Here is a 22,122-nt window from a genome sequence, read left to right as displayed (position 1 = left end):
CAACAATTGAAATAAATAATTGAATATTGCCCCAAAATAATGGAAATTAACTTCAAGAGCTGTGTTAATTACAAGCATACAATATATGGGGTATTCCATCCCATTTCGACCAATTTTGAACCCGACCCCTTTAGAATTGGCTGAAAGTTTTTCTTCTTTTTCTAGCTTACGAAAGACGTTTTTCAGAATTTTTTCAAATTTTTTCATCCAACTCAAAAAAAGTTATGAATTTAAAAAAAACACCGTTTTTGTTTTCAAAATGCTATAACTTTTTCAAAAATTGACCGTTTAGGATCTTTTTTTTTTTTTTAATTTGTTTTTAAGTGTACTTTTCGGAAAAAAATACAAAAAAATGTTTAACGTTTTTTTTTTGTAATTTTTCAGTTTTGCGAGATTTTTCGAATTTCGCCATTTTTTTTTTCTCATAAAAAACTTCAATCAATTCTGCAATCATCCCCACTAATCCCGGAGTGGGCCAATTTTTTTTTCAGTTAATTGAAAAAAAGGAACTTTAAAATTTTTTTTTGTATTTTTTCCGAAAAGTACATTAAAAAAAAAAATAAAAAAAAGATCCCGAACGGTCAATTTTTGAAAAAGTTAAAGCATTTTGAAAAAAACACCTTTTTTTTTTTTAAATTCATAACTTATTTTGAGCCGGACACCGTTTTTGTCTTCAAAATGCTATAACTTTTTCAAAAATTGACCGTTTGGGATCTTTTTTTTTTTTTTAATTTGTTTTTAAATGTACTTTTCGGAAAAAATACAAAAAAATTTTTAAAGTTTTTTTTTTCAATTAAATAAAAACAAAATCGGCCCACTCCGGGATTAGTGGGGATGATTGCAGGATTGATTGAAGTTTTTTATGAGAAAAAAAAAAATAATGGCGAAATTCGAAAAATCTCGAAAAACTGAAAAATTACAAAAAAAAAACTTTAAAATTTTTTTTTGTATTTTTTCCGAAAAGTAGATTTAAAAACAAATTTAAAAAAAAAAGATCCCAAACGGTCAATTTTTGAAAAAGTTATACCATTTTGAAAACAAAAACGGTGTTTTTTTAAAAATTCATAACTTTTTTTGAGTTGGATGAAACAATTCTGAAAAACGCCTTTCGTAAACTAGAAAAAGAAGAAAAACTTTCAGCCAATTCTAAAGGGGTCGGGTTAAAAATTGGTCGAAATGGGATGGAATACCCCATATGTATGTATGGTACCGTCCTAATAAAGAACGTGGGTATCGGCATTTTCACTGAAACTGAGATATTGAACATAACGTGTTTGCATTTGTACTTTTCAATACATGTTATTTTCAATTATAAATTAAAGGCATACACTAATTTTGATGTGATCTTCGGACTTATGCAAAAAAAAAGTAAAACTTTGACTCGTTACACGTGAAACTGTAGATACTGCTCTTCCTTAACCCAAAATTTGTTACAAAACCAAAATTCAGGATTTTGTACGTAAATTTTTGTAGATACGGCTTTCTATAAAAGCCGTGTGAATTTAATACCGCTATAACTGTATGTTTATTTGAAATTTTAAAAATATTTATACACGAATAAATGCCCATCTTCAAGACAATTTCGCCTATGCAAATAGCTCATTTTCGAAAAAAATGTATATACCCACATTCTCTATTAGGACGGCAGTGCTCGCATATATGTGGGTACTTATGGTTTAAACAGATACAATACGTCACTTACTTGACGGACAAGGAAGAAACTGACAGCGGAGTTGGCTGTGTTTATTTAAATGGTAAACGGCAGATAAGCAACGTATCAGTCGTCGCACCCGTCATACCTTGTCTGTTTTCTACTTTTGAGATACATACGTCAGCCACGTCACATACATACATATGTTGCACTGTATTTTTTGCGACTATAGTACCCGATTGTTAAATTCGCTTCCCAAGGCAGCCGGTTCTATGTACCGGAACGACTCGGAATTTTTCCCGACCAAGGGCTGTCGTTTCGTGTAACCCCATTTAATTTGTTGCGTCCCTCCCACAAATTGTCATCCTCCCAGCAGATCCTTGCAAAGGGACTGCTCCATACGCTCCTGCTCCGGGAAGGTATCGAGCCCAATTCTACTCGCGCCCCATGGTACCACCATCTAATACGGCCGCTCCTATTCATAACTACAATCTCCGTAGTAGAGTCGGTGGCAATGCCGAGCATCAGTCCCTGCCCCGTCTTGTAATCCCCCTCTTTCCGGCACTAGCATTCGAGTAGGTCAGGGAAACAGACCCTTAGTGCCTACCACCATTTGCCAGCAAGAATATATATGTTTGCGTCATCTGCCCAATGCAGCTCCTGTCTTGGACGGTGCCACTTTCCTAGATGTTCTGGTCTCGGCGATAGCAACCCCCCCCCCCCCCCCCCCCCCCCCCCATTGGTTTCATTGCGCCATGCTGCCAGGCCGCAAACCAAACTACACCGGGTACCCCAATGCTTACCCAGGGATGTCCAGTCCTAGGGCCACAACAGTCTTTGTCTCCGTCAACTCAGGCGTAGTCACCCGTCACTTACCCCTAGAGTGACGAGGTCTCCCCCGTTGCACTTCAGAATTCTGCAGTTAAACTGTAATGGTTTAAATGGGAAGATCGCGGAGATAGTTGATTTCATGAAGCGGCATAACATCCGCATTGCTTCGATTCAACAGAAAAGATCGCGAGAACGGAAATGGAGGCGGTCTCGCGTTTATCATACACCACTCAGTGCAATATTATCTATTCGATCCCGACATCGGCCGCACGGACAGTGTGCTGGAACGTCAAGGCATATCTGACCGGTCAGGCGATGTAAACTTAGAAGCCGATGGTAACATGGGCATCTGAAGAGCTGCCTATACTCCTTTGGCTCGAGCGATCCGCCGACTTCATCATTACCAAGGACAGCACTTTCATCAACTTTAAGAAAGGAAAGTGGAATGATTACAAACCCTTTACAGAAAATCGCTTTGCTGCCCTCCCTATCCCGATTGATGCCCGCCAATGGCAACGTGCTTTCCGCAAGGTCATCGCATCCGCTTCGACTCGTTTTATTCCCGCCGGAAGAATTCCGGAAATTCAGCCCCATTTTCCGGCGGAGGCCGCAAATTTAGCGAGAGAACGTGACCTTATAAGACAACACGATACCGACGACCCCAAATAAGGAACATAAAGCAACGCATCAGATTGCTTGTGGATGAACACAAGCGGGCTAAATGGGAGGAGCATTTAAAGAATTGTAACCTCTCTTCCAGTGTGGGTAAGCTTTGTTTTGGTAAGCTTTGGACTTTCCCTATTCGTCTAAGCACAATAACAAAATCTCTCTCGCCTTTGGCGATAAAGTGCTGTCGGATGCGAAAAAATGCGCCAGCGCTTTTTGCCGACAATATGTAATGCATTCTATGGTTGACAAAGCTAGACGGCGGGCCAACAGACGCGCACACAAGCATAAATAAACCATCTAATGCAGTGGGCCAAGACGGCATAGCCATGCCGATGCTTAAAAACCTAGGCAAAGACCGATTTATTTATTTAGCGCATGTCTTCAACTTGTCCCTATCCACCTTCGTCAACCCCGAGAAATGGAAAATGGCCAAGGTGGTTCCGCTATTAAAGCCTGGGAAACCAGCTTACATAGGCGATTCTTATCGTCCGATATCTCTCCTATCGCCAGTAACCAAGACATTTGAAGCCATTCTGCTCCCCTATTTCAAAGCAAATTTGCAACTAGCCTGTCATCAGCTTTAGAAAACTTCATAGCACAACCACCGCGCTTAATGCCATTAGTACCCAGATAAATTGCGGATTAAATCAAAACCCCCACCATAGTATTCGTTGCGTTAGACATGACAAAAGTTTTTGATACGGTCAACCACGGCACTCTACTGCCAGACCCGGAAGGGTCTCGCCTTCCCCAAGTCTCAAACCGACCAAATCATCGTCGACCTTATTTACAACATGGACGCGCCAAATATCGACCATATTGAACATCCCTGTCGATGGCAACATGCTATCAACTGTTTTACATCCTAAAATCTTGGGTGTGAGGTTCAATCAGGATCTACAGATGTACATTTTGGAGAGCATGCAGCCGCAATCCTACCGAAAATCCAGAGCAGTATTAAAATCCTCAAATCTTTTGCTGGCAGCACTTGGGGTAAAGATAAAGAAACGCTCATCGCCACTTACAATTGACCGGCCGATTGCATGCTACGCGTCCCCGATATGGTCGACAAGCCTAAAGGTTACTCACTGGAAGAAAATACAGGCCTGCCAAAACACTGCCCTCAGAACCGCTACGGGATGTAAGTCTTATGTCCCCAGAACACCATCTACAAAATGAGGAGGGTTTTTTACAATAGGCAAAGACATTTTTTCTCAATTTATTTATGAATTGCTATAATAATGACCACCGTGGTGTGATGGTAGCGTGCTCCGCCTATCACACCGTATGCCCTGGGTTCGCACCCCGGGCAAAGCAATATCAAAATTTTAGAAATAAGGTTTTTCAATTAGAAGAACATTTTTCTAAGCGGGGTCGGCCCTCGGCAGTGTTTGGCAAGCGCTCCGGGTGTATTTCTGTCATGAAAAGCTCTCAGTGAAAACTCATCTGCCTTGCAGATCCCGTTCGGAGTCGGCATAAAACATGTAGGTCCCGTCCGGCCAATTTGTAGGGAAAATCAAGAGGAGCACGACGCAAATTGGAAGAGAAGCTCGGCCTTAGATCTCTTCGGAGGTTATCGCGCCTTACATTTATTTTTTTTTATTTTTTATAATAATGAAAAAAACTGCAATACATATCAGATATGTAGGTATTTCTATTGTTTTTAGAGAAAAATTTATTGATTTGAGGAAGAAATTTCCGTATTCCTATAGCGAAAAATCATTCTCATTTATTTGAGTGTAGATTTGATATCTGTGTCACAGATTTACAAAGCTTCGATGGCTTTTGGTAGGGGAGTTCTACCCCAGTTCGCCCCTCGTGGATCCACTTCTTTGACATTTTGGTGTGCTCTTGGTTTATTAACAATTGTTTTTGTTTTTATTGGCATGTTGATAAAGCAACCTTCGAAATCGATCTATCTGCGCAGCGCATGTGTCTGAAAATTATGTATCTTCTATTCCAAATTAATCAATAATTTTTCAATTATAGGCCTTGCTTGAGCTCAAGTTCGAACCCGGAATTTTCATTAAAAGTGTTATGAAAATTTAGTTAACTAGCTCAGCGTGAACCTATAAGACCAAACTAGTTGAGTCTATGCTAAGTTCGATCTGGTATAGCCTGATCAACGATTCAGACTTGTTTTCTTTATATGTACCCACGTACAAACATTCTTTAATAAATATTATTTTGTCTATAAACTTATGTTTGTATTTTTATTCTGAAACCGGAACGGAACCGAAATAAATTTTGAAGAACGAAACCGCAGCCGAAACCGAAATTCCTTTGGTGTGACCAAATAGCGCCAGTTAACCAAAGAAAGAAGCGACTGGCGCGCCTTGTTGGACGGTCATAACCATTTAAAGGGTTAAGCGCCAATTATGTAATTTCTAACGGCTTTTGATTTTCGACTTGACAGACCTTTAAATTTTCTTCTTCTAAAAGTGGCCAGTGCCACGACCATTTTCCAAGGTTTCACCAAATTTTTAGTTTAGAAAAATGGGCGTGGTTGTAGTTCAATGTCGCCGTAGCATGCTATCATAACACCACGATGACCGCACAACTTTCGCGTGTTAACTAACAATTCCTGGGTCACTAGCGATAATAGCCTCAGTTGTCTTAAGAAATTCTTAAGATGATATACTTTAACTGACGAATTTCATGCCAAAGATGTATGATAGCTAAAGACAAACGCATTTTTATAAGAACTCATAAATAAAGTGTTGGCAAAGCGAATTCAACCAATTCGCTGTGCAGAAGAATAAATAAATAAATAAATTATCAAGAAGAAGCAATCGGCTGTTCGGATAACAACAACTGGTACTGAATTCGCCTTGGCCATAATGCGATCAATTTAACTGAATAACTTTTCATTCAAGAACAGCAAACCTACTATTCTACTAGCTTAATTTCTTTCGGCGAGTGAAACGTTGGAACTTGATGGTAAATACCGTCAAACTATTACCACTACGCTTAAGAATGCCACGGGAAAATATCTGAATGTTTCAATCATGACCGATATCAAATTACTAGTTATTTTACCAATTCTATATTGCGGTATTGTAAGAGTATATACTTTCCATCGATATCACAAATGGTACGATGAAAAATTAAGGGCGATACTAGAAAGTGTCAAAAACAGATTAACAATAAATTGCTTCGGAAGCTAATAAAAAGTATTATAAATAAATGTGACAATGTCCCGTCGTGAGTGATTCAGGTTGGGGGTATAATTGAAATATTTGTTTAGGTAGATTTCGCACCAATAAAACTGAAAGCGGGTGGGATTTCACTCAATGTTGATAGATATGCTATGTAGTAAAGAGAATATTTGTGCGAATAAAAAAAGTGAATTATAATACAGTTAGCTTATTTGATTTATTTCCTATTCATTTTATAATTTCTTTGCAGGGAGCTTTATGCAATAATAGAAAATCATAAATTTACAAAAGCATCTTACGGCAAATTACAAGCAATGTGGCTCGAGGCTCACTATATAGAAGCGGAAAAGCTACGCGGCCGATCACTGGGTATGTATGTATGTAGGTATAATGCTGACTCTCTAAATTATAGATTCATTCAAAGAACATTCGGCCGGGGTTTCTATGGCGTATCAATAGGGCGGCAGGGCTGGCAAAATGCCACGGGCCCCCGACCGACCCAAGCGGGCACAGGGCCAAGAGGTCGCGAGCTCAAAAATATTTTTTGATATTGTAGCTGAGTATTTTATTTTATTTGAAAAGTATATTTTTATAAGTTCTGCTTAGAATCCAAAGTGAGGCAACTAAAGACCATAATACATAGGGGTATAGTATCAAAAGGCAGGATAATTTATCAAGTTTTATGTCTAATAAAGAAAGTGAGTTTTAAACTTCAATAACATTAAAAAATATAATAAAATGCATTGCATTGCACTGAGTATAACATGACGATTTTTATTGATAGTTTCCTATCAAAAGAATTTGCCACGGGCCCCAGGTAGTATAGTTACGTCACTGAATAACCGAGCATTGAAAGATCTACACTCAGTGAATAATTTTCAATAATTTATTTAATAATTTGGGAAAAATTTAAACAACGTGACATCTTTGAAAACCGCCGTCCCAACAAGCATAGCTTTAACACATAATTGCATACGAAGTACGCAATGTGTAAAAGATTAAAATATGCAGAAGAAGGCAATTGGGAAAAACTTTACAACAACTAAGGCATGACGCAGCTGAGTTTGTAACCATTTCAACTATCGTAGGAGTGCGGGTTCGACTCCCACTTCCGGCAGAAAAGGCTTTGAAGAGATTTACAAGGTATAATCGAAACAGCTGTCGCCTTGTCCGCCCTGATGTCACGTTGTTTAAATTTTTCCCAAATTATTAAATAAATTATAAAATTAAAAATTGCTTCAAATAAATGTTTTCATACATTAAAAAAAAAAAAACAATACGAAAATATTAAATTTTAGCTTGCCTATTGTTTTAGCATACGGAAATTTTTTGGTTCGTCTTGAATTGCACAGAGTTCGATTCGGCTCGATACGTTATAAAAAAGGCTTAAGGAGTTTAGTTTTGAAGGTCTATTATTCCTTGTCTCTGCATTTTTATAGATCAAACTCACTGATTTGTACATTATTTGCTATTCAAGGTCCTGTGGATAAATATCGCGTTCGAAAAAAATTTCCCCTGCCTCCTACTATATGGGATGGTGAACAAAAGACACATTGCTTTAAGGAGCGAACGAGAAGTTTGCTGCGTGAGTGGTACCTTCAGGATCCATACCCGAATCCAACGAAAAAACGAGAATTAGCGAAAGCAACGGGTCTCAATCCAACTCAGGTGGGGAACTGGTTCAAAAATCGTAGGCAAAGAGATCGAGCGGCGGCCGCAAAAAATAGGTGAGTTAGTCTAATTACTAAATGCTTATACTTACATACACTGAAAGAAATGGTGCTAGTAAAATAACAAATCGGTTCTGTTATTCTTAGCTTAACGGAGATTCGGCGAAATTGATGGAATTGTGGTTAATTCGACCGAGTTTTTTGTCAAGCGAACAAACTAGTTTATTCATTTCAACAGAAGAGAAATTGTCGCTCCTTAGTTAACAAAATTCTGTAAAATTGACAAATTCCTAATCAATCTAACTGATTTCTCTGTTAACACAACTGATCTCACTGGTCATTTCAACAGCGAACAACAGTCAATGCATGAGCGAATTTCAAAGAGAATTTTACGCTCACTGCGCTCTCTACTTTGTACTTATGACGATGGTGCCACTTGTTAAAAAAAAAACACAAAAATAAGAACCCACCAAATCGAAAAAACACACACATTGGGAAACAACAAAAAACTAGTTTTCCAGTTATCAATACAAAACGAAAAAAACCCTTTTTTCAATTTACTTTGCATAACACTGCAACAAATTATGCCGTACCTTGACACCTATTTATCGGGTACAATTTTGCAACTTCTCCTCCAAGCGAAATGCAAAATTGCGCCCTCTTGTTGCAAAAGTTTCGTTTGAACGAACAGATTTTTCCAAAGTTAGTAAAATTTTGTTCAAGTTTTTACGAATTTTCATTCACGCGAACGAATCTATTAAGATAATAAAAAACATATTTTTTTAATGTGGACAGCATAAAAGTTTGAGTTGTTCTGGAATCGTTTCAAAATAAAGTGTGAGAATTAAATTTGCCGAATTACAGTTAAAGTTACTCCAGTGGTGAATTACCTTCCCGTGATTTGATTATTTACTTTTCTATAACTTACAAGTTCTCTATTTAAAATGTTATGTCAAACATTTATAATGCAAGTTTTGTTCGAAACAATCAAGTGTGGCACCTACATGCGAGAGAAGAAATGTAGAATGAGCTGCAACTGACAGTATTGATAATCAATTTCATGACTACTATTTTCATTTCTATTTGAAAAGTGAAGTGACGCGCGGCGAAGTTCAAAACTATAAATCAAATAAATTATAAAAAATAAAATTTGGTGAAAGTGAGTTTAATAAAACAAAGTAATAAGTGCATAATGTTTAATGTGTGCCAGCATATTTGATGTACGCCCAATTGAAGTTCGGTTAGTAAGTACATACATACATATCTACTTATTTGTCCAATTTTTGTTTTAAATTCAAAGATAATGGAAATATTTTATATCAAATGTGCGTACACAAATATAAATATAATTATAATATAACAATATGGTGGAAAATTTAAAAAAAAAATTTTTTTAAATAAAGTTCTGCCAGGGCATGTATTAACGCGTATGTGAATATGTAGGTAGCAAATATAAGTATATGTAGCAAGCATGCGTATTTATGTATTCACATATTTACGTATACATATATATGGCAGCATACTTTCGTACAAAGCTGTCGATGGTAATTCGGAACAAGTTTTGTTTATTTGAATTCAGATTTAAGTTATTATTATTTTAGTTAATATTACTAAATAAAGCAATAAAATCATTAGAAATGAAATGTACTTATATGTAATTTATACAAAAAAAACTACGTAAGTAAAAATAAATTTTTAGCCGGCTTTTAGTTTTTCCACAGGTATTAATGTCATATGAACAGAATACTCTCTTTATGTAAAAGTTTACTCTATTAATCTAGAAAAACAGAAATATCTGTTATTTCAATAGATTTCATTGGTAGTGTCATTTCGACAATAAACTCTGTTCATTTAAAAGTTTACGCTGGTTATTTCGAATGAACAAAAATCTATGTAATTTCTGCGGCTTTCGCTGTTAGTCTCATCTTAACATTAAATCTGTTAATGTAAGAGTTTGCACTGGTAATTTCAAAAGAACAGAGATCCCTTTCATATTAACAGTTTTGATTGGTATTCTTAGAGCGCCAGTAATAATTGTTAATTTAACAAAACTATGGGTAAAGTATAATGAAATAACTTTTTTTGTTTATTTGACTACTAAAACGGTCAATTACGAATCAAAGATTTGTGCGCAGTTGATTCAGCATCTTGTTGCGATGGATAAAAATTGACAGAAATTTCGGTTGAATTGACCCGTATTTCGGTTGATTTTACCAGTCTTTTTCTTTCAGTGTATACATACAAACGTATGAAATCAAAACCAAAAATCTAAGTAAATTTTTGATCAACTTTTGGATTTGGTAACAGAGACAAAGCAGTCTTATATTTATTTAAAGTTGACTTGAGTCGATATAATAAATTGTTGACTGCTCTTGCGAGGTCAAGACTCCACCAATTAGGCGGCAAAATGTATCTGACCCCGAGGCAGCAGTTAAGCCGAGTCCTAGAAAGCTCATATTCCTAGTCAAAGTACTTCACAAACAAATTCTGGCAACACTATGGACCAGAGATTTATTTTAGCGGTTAAAAAAAAAAAGGAGTACTGTTTATCATGGATAATAATCGATTTCTAAGCTCAAAACTGAGGTTTCCTTGTGAGATGTTTGTATTAGACTGGGTCGATTTATTAACCGATATCGAGACATCGATTTTTCGATAGATTTGGGTTCAAGAAAAAAAAGTTCCACTACGAATACCCAAAAATAATTTTCGAGCCTGCGAAATTTAATTTTTTTGACTTTTTTCGACTTTGATTTTTAAGGTTTTTTTCATGACCTACTAAAAAATTTTATTTGATTTGACCCAAAAATGTCAGCTAAAAACGTTGGCGATAACAGGTTTTTGAAAAAAAAAACATTTTTAGCGGTATACATATGAAAATATTTATAATAGGTCATGAAAAAAACCTTAAAAATCAAAGTCGAAAAAAAGTCAAAAAAAAGGAAATTTCGCAGGTTCGAAAATTATTTTTTTGGGTATGCATAGTGGAACTTTTTTTCCTGAGCCCAAATCCTATCGAAAAATCGATGGCGCAATATCGGTTAACTTTCGTCCATACAAATCGTCCCACCATAGTGTGTATATTTGTTTTTTTTTCGGGTTACCACAAAGATTAACTTTTATTTTCAAACATTCTCTCACTATCACAGAGCGTTTAGTGTGATTTATTGTTTCGGTATCATTTTATTGGCATGTTAATTGTTTGTTGTTGACTTTTTATCGTTTTAAAATCAAAAGGTTATCAACTTGTTTTCGAAAAAATATCTGTGTTATAAAAAAATTACGATTTTCTATCGAAAAATTATCGATTTGATATCGAAGTGATATTTTTATCGATAAAATTTCGATAGTAGGCTGATAACTTTTCGTTGTTATCGGAATTTTATCGATTTGTTATCGAAGTGCTTTTGTTAAAAAATCAAGCATATAAATAATTCGCATGTATGTTATTTACGTACAGCAACTCTGTAGGTTTACATATGGCAGACGTAGATCAATAAGGAGCTAACTCAAAAATCGGTAATTTCGAAATTATGATTATCTCCGGACTTCGCAATATGAGAGAGGCAGTCAGTTTTTTGCTTTTTCTGAACATTGCGATTTTTCGAGTTGACCGCTGTTTCGATCCATGTGTGCGATATATGTATGTGTGGTATTTAATATATAAATCACTATTTAATAATAAGCACCATTTATTTTTATAAAATATTTTTATTTAACCGATCCTAAAAGTATGTTACAAAACGTTTTTAAATATTTCAACCGAATGAAAATTTTTGAAAGACAATATTTTACAATTGAAAAATAAAAATTAACAAGAACAAAAAAAATTCAATTTATTTAAAGTAGGTACATTTAAAGTTGAATATAAATATAACCCTCCCTTCCTGAGTAATGTTCTTTCGACTAAATTGCATTTCAGCATGGATGAACCATGCTTCAGGGCAATTAGTCCAAAATTGGGGAAGTTTTACCGATGTAGCAAAAATTTCATTATTTTGATTCACATATGGATTTGGTAAATCATTTTGATAATTTTCATTATGCAAATCAATAAGTGAATCGTTTACTTGATTTCGTGGTGTAGATGTACGTATATTATTTGATGGTGAATGAAACATTGTTAATAGAAATAACTACAAAAATTATATTATAGGAAGAAATAAAAATGTCCGGAAAGGAGCGTTTACAAAACTCAAATTATTAATCTATTTTGATACATATACAGATACATATAAATAATATTAATACTAGATACAGCTCACCAAATATTTATCGCAATGGTTTTAAAATTGATTGATGAATTTAGACAATGTATTGTGCAATGGCTTTAAAATTGATTGATGAAATTAGACAATGTATTGTGCAATGGCTTTAATTGTTTTGTATTTGTAGCTTTTGTTGTTGTTGCTCTTGCAATGTTTGATTGAAAGGCTGATGTTAATGATGCAGCGGTAACGTCTGAAATAATGACAATCCAAAAATACGACGAAGACGACGTCGTGCAGTTGAAAATAAACTAATTTTATAGAAGTGCATCTAGTTTTTGGACCACCACGTCTACGTCAAATACGCGTTAGAGAGGGCTCTTGTGATGTTCACGATATATTTGGTATATATTTTCAACTTGTTTTTAAGATAATTCTTCGAGTAGTGAGGACACCTCACACTAGTTTAAAGGTACGAATTACAAAACTTTTAGCGAGTTAGAGCTGGACGTTGCAAGATGTTACGCACTTTATTTGAAAGTGAATTTAAATAAATCTGTTCGCTGGTCTTTTGTAAATCAATTAAAGTTTGTTCAAGTGCACCACCTTTAACAATTTGTTTAAGAATTTGCTGATAAAAATAATAAGTTGGATATAGTAAACAGAACTATGGTATCGTTTTCGGAAGTCAATATGGTTTCCACTCGCATAATATATAACTAGGAAGAGAATAAATCGATTTTTGCTGAACATCAACTGGTGGCGTTATTATTTCATACAGCATACAAGAATTAAAATTTGATTCGTTGTTTTTGAAGGACGGTTTTTATGTTTGGCTGGCTAGATCGCCAATGTGGTGTTAGTCAAAGCTCTTATAATACCTCACATTTCTTATGGAGAACTTATTTATGGTAGCCTTGATTCGCTGTCGCTTAATAAATTGCAGCTAGCCATAAACAATACTGCTCGTTTCGTATTTTCTAAGAGGAAATTTGACCATATATCTTCGTACGCTGCCCAAATTCTCGGAAGCGACGTTTGTACTTTCCTAAAAATTAGAAATTTATGTTTCTTACACAAACTACTACATTTTCAATATCCGCCTTACTTATTTAATAAACTAACTTTGTGTCAATCTACTCGGACTCTGAATCTATTGATCCCTAACTTTAAGTACGTGACATCCTCCAGAATGTTCTTTGTCAGTACAATCCGTCTTTGGAACTCACTACCCTCCAAGACGAAAGCAATCAGAAAAGCCAGATGTTTCAAACTAGCAGTAATATCCTTCCTTAATCCATAACTTATCTTAATTATATAATTCTATCAACTTACTTTAAATTATATAATTCTATCATTGATTATTCAACTAATGGGCCAAGGATGCTCCTTTCACACAATGTACTTATAAAAATTAATAGATTTTCTTTTTTAAATGTTATTATCTACTTTACCTTTTATTCTTCAAGAAAACTCCTCTTTATATGTAATTTGTAGTTGTAAGATCGGATTGATGTACTATCTAAAAGACATAGTCTTACTTGTACAAATATGTTCAAATAAATAAATAAATAAAATAATATATAAATCACTATTTAATAATAAGCACTATTTATTTTTATAAAATATTTTTATTTAACCGCTCCTAAAAGTATGTTACAAAACGTTTTTAAATATTTCAACCGAATGAAAATTTTTGAAAGACAATATTTTACAATTGAAAAATAAAAATTAACAAGAACAAAAAAAATTCAATTTATTTAAAGTAGGTACATTTAAAGTTGAATATAAATATAACCCTACATATGTACGTCTTAACAGAACGTGATTTACCTATATATTTTCGGCAATCGATTGTTCTTGTTTACGGATCAATCACTAACAAACCGGTATTTTGAACTTAACTGCAGAGTGGTCATTAAATAACCGTTCTAATTCAAAATATAGGCTGTGGTAATTGTTTTTTGTCATATTCAGTCTATGTGAAGTCTTTGTTGGCCGACGAGTTCAACCTAACCTTAATGCATAAAAGTCCATCTAAAATTTAAAATAGCTATAGCTGGCTACCAAGTTCCACCAGATCCACATTCCATTTAAAACGGTCAACATGCCAAAAAATGTTGATGTGCATGAGCAAAGAAATTAAAGATGGTACTGCTTTACCCATAGGCCTATGTTTAAGCTTAAATTCTTGGTCTTAATTCAGAAAAATACAAATCTGGGCCCTTCACGCTTCCGATAGACTCCAACTTGAGCTCGAAGTTTAAGCTACAGAAGTTCGAGCTAATTACTTGGTAAGCTTTTTGGTCATCGTTTTGTATCGCTTAAAAAACCTTAGCGGAGTTTTGAAAAACTTTTTGAAGTGCACATTTGTTACATATGTATTTGTCCACAGATGCTCACAATCGTCTTCACTTTCCATTGTTTCAGTTGACGTGGCCTTACTCATATCCACTCAGAACCAGGCATGCTTAACCAACGAACCGATATCATTTCGTTACGATAATTAACGTTAATAAACGAAACAAAGTCATTTCGTTTCGTTTTTTAACGTTAAGAACGTCAAATTAACGAAATGATTTTGTTTCGTTTTCTGCCATATCAAAACGAAATCAAATCGTTTATGTTGATTATTAATTTCAAACTATGCTGGCAAAGCTGATTGATGGCGGAGTCATTAAAGGTGAAAGCATTAGCCAAGCTGATTGCGTTTCAACGGAAACGGTGGAAATTTTTTGATAAACGATTAGCTTAACGTTAAGGTGCATCCCTGCTCAGAACTCTGTACAAATAAATGCGACTTTTGTATAACATCCTTATTGGTTGCGCCTTGTACCCTACATATTATTTTGGCGTATTTTGTGTTGATAAATTAACATCGATATTTTGGGCATCGAGCTTTTTTGCGTTGATATTACTGGGTACCCGATATGGAACTGGAAACGAGTATCAAACCTATACAATTAATTCGATACCATGTTACTTTGCCTGCAAAAAAATGCTATTCAAAACATTATTTTGCAATTTCTTCTTGTTTCATGTTCTTAGTGGATATTTTACGATACAACGCATTATCAGAGTGTAGTATTACTGTTAAACCACTAAAAAAGTTAACCTTTGCCTACTAATAAAGCAGTTGGTTTTGTGTCATTTTGCACGTGTGCAGCACGATCTCGGTGAGCAATTGGCCTACAACTTCTAAGCACACTTTAGTATATCCCCAAGCCAACTGTGTGAGGGTGAATGGGAATTCGATACTCTTTGCAGGAGCATATACCAAGATTTTAACTTGTATGTAACATCATATATGGGTATATACATGTATGTACTATTTATGTTGGAGAACAGTGTGGAAAATAATCACTGCCTGCAATATTGTTGTAACGTTCTTTTCGAATAAGTTAACAACCACCACTTTACAGCACTGGAAATTGACACATCGTTGAAGATACTTACATACGTTCAGTGATACTCATACGCAATTCGATTGATCTTTGCCGTATAGACTGATGACCTCCAGCCCACAAATGCTTCTCAATTTCTTATTTGCGGTTATACGTTTTTTCATGTTCCCACATCAAATTGGCCGCCAATAAGTGCGGCACTTTGTTAAGTTCTAGTATTATTTATTATATACGCATTTAAATTGTTTCTCTTTTCTATGTTTGCTACTTAGATTATGGTATCGATAACAAATATGTTCTAGATAACAAAGTACAAAATCGAATGATTAGGTATGTTGTTGTTGTTGTAGCAATGCTCGCCCCACCTAATAGACGCGACCGATCACAAATTGTCATCAATATCCTCTAACGGGAGTCCAAGGAAACTTGCCGTTTCAACAGGGGTGGACCATAAGGAGAGGGGTGTTAGAGGCGTTGGTTCCACATTACAATTAATGATTAGGTATCGATTTTGCTGGTAACTAACCAATTGGTGTCCGATTCAAGTAAGGGGACAACCAACCTCCTAATACTTTAGACAAATTTTCTAAAACGAGACAACCCCCACCTCAGCGGTCTGGCAAGCCCATCACATATGCGGACCTCAGACTCGGATTCAGAACATCGACATACTTTGCGAAATGTGAGTCTGGTACAAACTAATTTTGTTTTTGTACCGGTGTAATTAGTTAAGATGGGCATTGACTTTTCCGACGGATTTTTTGTGCAAGCAGAGCAAAATTCACAAAAAAGAGAAAAGGCGATAGTTGCTATGAATGCTCGATATTGTCCCCACCTATGAAAGTACTTATTAGAGAATAATCAATCAGGAAAAATTCTCGATACCTGGGCAAAGTTCTCGCGTAAGGTGCCGAAAGACACTAAGATAGTGATCTTTATGGTGGGTATAAAGATGGCTGATTAAGTGAAAATTAGGAATAAGAAGTTTTCTTTCCTCGATATCACCCTTCCCCTAGATTACCTTTAGTATTTTGTTTCGCAGCCGTCTTCCAAATGTTATAAAACCATTAGCTAAAATATTTGGCTCCACTCGCATCGCGCATACCACAAAAATCGGACAGCGACTTGATTCATAAAAATATAATTGCATTCATTTTGATGTTGGAAAATCGTTGACATTTTTTTTTCAATTTGTAATTAGTCAGTGGCCGCCGGTGGTGTGATGGCAACGTGCTCCGCCTACCACACTGCCTAACCTAACCTAACCATTAGGGATGGTGGTATGCTATGAAGCATAAATCTTAGTGGCTTTAGCAAAAATACAAAAAAAGGACTATTCTTTCGTCATTTTAAAAAGGCTCGGGATAAGAGGGCGTGCGTAGGAGTTCCGACACTTCTAATCCTAGAAATTTCTTATTTCTTGGTCCTCAACGAACCAGTTGCTTTCTCTGTTGATCTTAAGAAGGAGTGAAGGATCCACCTCCCCAACTTCTGCCAGACTGTCGAAAAACCGTGCGCCCAGAAATGTGAGCTGTCTTGTTTACAGTCCTGCACTCCTTTTCCTCCTCACCCTGATAGCTTATGCAGTGTTAGCTATTGGTTGCGCCACCGTCGGAGCATTGGTACAAAAGCGCAATGACCTGTGACAGCACACGTAGGTAAGTACTCTCACTGCGGATTTGTTAAGCTCGATAAACTCGCAATCATCACGATTAGTCCGCAAAATGTTCGTTGCCCTTATCTTATATGCCTCGATTTTTCTCAGGAGATAACCCAGCGGTGGTCGTACGGAGCTGTTTCGGAACATTTTCGGGCCATCCATCAGCAAACTCATTTCCTTCAATATCACTATGCCCCGGGACCCAGCAAAGGGTGACATTTAGTTGCCTTATGGACGCCAGAGAGGCTCGACACCTCCTCACGATATCCGATTTTATAATGTTGGATTAAAATGCGTTCAAGGCGGCCCTGACTGTCGACAAAGATAGTAAAATTAATACCTGGAACGGTACTATCCTGAAGCAGCCGGTTTGTCCTCTCAATGGCATAGACTTCCGTCTGGAAGACACTGCATGAGTCAAGAAGTCGGTACGGCATTGTTTATACGTGTAAATCGGTGAAAATTTAAGATTTCCCATGGAATGTTCGATTGTTATATATACACTCATGGAAAAATAATAGGTGTACACAGTTTGGTTCGCCATCATTACAAGATTTTGCAAATGAAAACAAATTTTGTGTGGTAATATTGAAACTAATTTACGGAAACACCGCTTATTTTACACCTTCTACTAACGTTCGTATCGCTAAACTGTTGAATAAATAACTCCAATATTAAATAATGCAAAATGGTCTTTATTAAAGTACTTCAAAATTAACACTTATACTTCGCAACTGATTGCTTAAATCAAACTGATTTTCAAAATAATATTGCTATTGCTCGCCAGATAGCGTCTTAAATCCAACTGATTCTCGCGCCTCTACTGTTGTCGCCTTTTATACTGTCTGGTTTCCTCGTTGCATACTGCTAGGCTTTTCCATTCCATAACTTACTAGTTAGTTATCAGCTACAAAATCACCAGCCACAACTACGTTTATAGCTTCTCATATGCGCGTGAGTAATACTTGCACAAATTATTGCCCTCTCTTGTGAGCACCTCAGATAAGATATATGCATGTGGTTGTGCGTTGCTTCTCCGCTGCGTGTACCTACATATGTGTAGACATAATGATTGAATTATTGATGTGCATCAAGTCACTGCTTAGAATCGGCTTAGAGATGATAGTATCCCTTAGTGCTGCTAATATTCGTTACAATATTCTTTATTAGACTACTTTGAAAGTACAATAACACTTAACTTCACAACCAATAGCGTGCTTAAATCAAACTGATACGGACTACTTAGCTTCTGCGGCTTTTATACTCTCTGCCCAAATGTCTAGACGTTTCTTCTTCCAGAATCCTCTACCTGATCACCAGCCATACGCGCGTATATTTGTAGTGTGTAACAATATGCGTATCTCTCTGCTGATTGTATGTATGTGTATACATGATGATTAATTTGTTTACGTACATACAAGTGTGGCAACTTGCTTTATTGTTGTTGTAGCTTTATTTACTTAGTATCAGATTAGTGATGTGAGTATCACTTAGTGTTACTAATATTCGTCACAATATTAATAATTTTAATTACTTATACGAAATATATGAAAATCATTAAAGTTAATCAATTTAAAAGAAAACTGTATCATAATAAAAACAATGTCTTTAATAATTTGGGAAATATTTAAACAACATGACATCAGGCGACAGTTGCTTCGATTATACCTTGTAAATCTCTTCGAAGCCTTTTTTTCCGGGAGTGGGATTCGAACCCGTACTTCTACTACGGTTGAAGTGTTACAAACGCATTCACCCACGGCATGCCTTAGTTGTTGTAAACTTATCCCGATTGCCTTCTTTGCATACTTTTATACTCAGCTGAGCAGAGCTCACACAGTATATTAATTTTGTTCGCGTAAAGGTACCCCGTAACGGCATAAACTAATCGAGATAGATATAGACTTCTATATATCAAAATAATCTGGACGAAAAAAGATATTAATTTAGCCATGTCCGTTCGTAAACACGATAACTTGCGTAAATTTTGAGGTATCTTAACGAAATTTGGCAGGAAGGTTACTCCTATTACTATATGTGTTCTAAATAAAAATTAACAACATCGGATGACAAAGACAACACGCCCACTTAAAAAAAAATTTTTAAGTCAAATTTTAGCAAATAGTAATGTAATAGAGGCAGAATGTCACATTGTGCTGTTAGTGTAGAAATGAGATAAACTGAATTAATAAGCAAGTAAACAAATACAAGCAGGATAGTCTAGTGGTTAAGGCAACTGCAATTTTTACCGTGTGATTCGCGATACCATCGCAATATACCAGTAAATGTTTCTTTCTTTCTTTTCAGTTTCTTTCAGAAAAACATAATAATTGAACATTCAATTATTATAAGCCGGTTTTAAGCTCATGAATTCTTAATAATAAGTATAAATTGAACACACCATTAAAACAAACAAACATAAACAAAAAATTGAATATCTTTACAGTATATAAGTAAATTATGTCAACATTCAACTCCAGTAATGATATGGTGCAACAAAATACAAAAATAAAAGAAATTTTCAAAATGGGCGTGGCTCCGCCCTTTTCATTTAATTTGTCTAGAATACTTTTAATGCCATAAGTCGAACAAAAATTTACCAATCCTTGTGAAATTTCGTAAGGGCATAGCTTCTATGCCAGTAACTGTTTTCTGTGAAAATGGGCGAAATCGGTTGAAGCCACGCCCAGTTCTTATACACAGTCGACCGTCTGTCCTTCCGCTCGGCCGTTAACACGATAACTTGAGCAAAAATCGATATATCTTTACTAAACTTAGTTCACGTACTTATCTGAACTCACTTTATATTGGTATTAAAAATGGGCGTAATCCGACTATGACCACGCATATTTTTTCGATATCGAAAATTTCGAAAAATGAAAATCATTAACACCTTTCATTTGATACCCATGTCATACAAACACATTCCAGGGTTACCCTAGGTTCGTTTTCCTTTATTTGACAAAGGATGAAGGAAAATGGTTCCAAAACCTCACCCTTAGTCTACAATTTGGTAGATAATTCCCAAACATATGTGCTATGGAATTAAAAACCACTTATAAGCCATCTACGAAACCCTACGAAATCAACATAGCTAAGCTCTCAGCTGAGTATGTAATGTTCGGTTACACCCGAACTTAGCCTTCCTTACTTGTTTATTATGATACAGTTTTCTTGTAAATGAGTGAATTATAATTACTTCCATATATTTAGTATGAAAAAATGAAATCACACAATTTGTTTTAATTTGCAAAATCTTGTAATGATAGATAACCAATGCTGTGTAGTTATACCTATTATTTTATGTATGAGTGTATATCGGAGAGGAATAGGGTATGAACGAAGGAAAGGAATAATGACAAGAGATATAGTTAGCTATAGGTATGAATATATAGGTATAGACGGAGCTAAATATAGGGACACGAAACGGGGCTTTATATACATGTGAAAGAGGATTGAATACAGAAAGTAGGAAGGATACAAAAAGAAAGAAAATAGGTTCAAGTCGATCGCTAAAGTTTTATAATATACTATCTCACAAACAAAAAATTAATATGCGGGTGTTAATTGATTGATATAGATCTAATCTAATATCTAATATATATTATAAATGGGAAAGTTTGGATGTTAAGATGTTTGGATGTTTGGATGTTTGGATGTTTGTCCAGACGTTTGTCTTTGTGACTCAATATCGCAAGAACGGCTGGACCGATTTGGATGAAATTTTGCACACATATAGCCAATAGTCTAGAAGGATCTACTAGCTATATATTTTTCCACGCCCCTGTCCCTGCCCCCTAGGAACAGTTATAATTTAATTAATATATTTTTTCGTCTTTGCGACTGAATCACGCCAGAATGGCTACACGGATTTTGATGAAATTTGGGACACAGACAGTAGTCTACTAGCGAAATTTTTTTCGAGCATGGAAAGAGGAGTGGGGGTCCCACGACCCCTTCGAGAAATTATTTTTCATAATTTTTACACATTATAACTTTACGTATACTGGCCTTCACCAATATCACAGACTCAAGGGGTCAAATAAGTCGAGGGCTTACAAAGTAAGCAGTGACACCCTCCGCCCGCCCCCCTTTATCTCCCCCTCTGGTGTAAAATCCATAAATTGTTATAACTCAATCTAAATTTTCTCCTAAATCAATAGTTTTTGGTATCTGGTACATACAGAACGAGATCTAGACAATTTTGGAGGAATGATCAGTGGTCCTCTCCTCTACTCCCGCCATCCGCCCTCCATCAATTGTTTTTATTAGCACGCTTTTATTAGCTTTACCTGTATGTTTCTATCTAACTTTTTATTCGCTCCAATGCGCCTGCTGCCTTATTAACATGGTTTTATAATTAGCTTCACCTTATTTGTAATCCCGTAAGGGTCATATCGAGACCCTTCCGGGATCATTTCTGGATGGTTTTCGGGATCGGTCCGGGATTATGCCGGGTAATTTCGGGACTTTTTCGGGACTATTTCGGGATCATTTTGGGACCCTTCCGGGATCATTTCTGTATAGTTTACGGGATCCGTCCGGGATCCCGTCGGGGTTATTTTGGAACATTTTCGGGACTATTCCGGAATCATTTCGGGACTATTTCGTGATCATTTGGGGACCCTTCCGGCATCATTTCTGGATGGTTTTCGGGATCCGTGCGGGATCTCGTCGGGGTCATATGGGGACTTTTTCGGGATCATTTGGGGGCTCTTCCGGCATCATTTCTGGATGGTTTTCGGGATCCGTCCGGGATCTCGTCGGAGTCATTTGGGGACTTTTTCGGGATCATTTTAGGGCTCATCCGGCATCATTTCTGGATGGTTTTCGAGATCCGTCCGGGATCCCGTCGGGGTCATTTCGGGACT

At 36.0% G+C, this 22,122-nt stretch overlaps 1 protein-coding gene across 1 annotated transcript in view; it reads left to right on the top strand.

The window, feature by feature from the left end:
• Positions 1 to 22,122, top strand: part of Optix (optix) — a 112,038-nt gene that overhangs the window by 25,373 nt on the left and 64,543 nt on the right. The window contains exons 2-3 of the mRNA XM_067773781.1: positions 6,560 to 6,678; positions 7,787 to 8,036. Of these exons, the coding sequence (XP_067629882.1) occupies positions 6,560 to 6,678; positions 7,787 to 8,036 (369 nt within the window). The remainder of the gene's footprint in view (positions 1 to 6,559; positions 6,679 to 7,786; positions 8,037 to 22,122) is intronic.

The sequence above is a fragment of the Eurosta solidaginis genome, chromosome 3, assembly GCF_040869045.1.
Source record: "Eurosta solidaginis isolate ZX-2024a chromosome 3, ASM4086904v1, whole genome shotgun sequence".
Lineage (NCBI taxonomy): Eukaryota > Metazoa > Arthropoda > Insecta > Diptera > Tephritidae > Eurosta > Eurosta solidaginis.
This window is presented reverse-complemented; position numbering and strand designations above follow the sequence as displayed.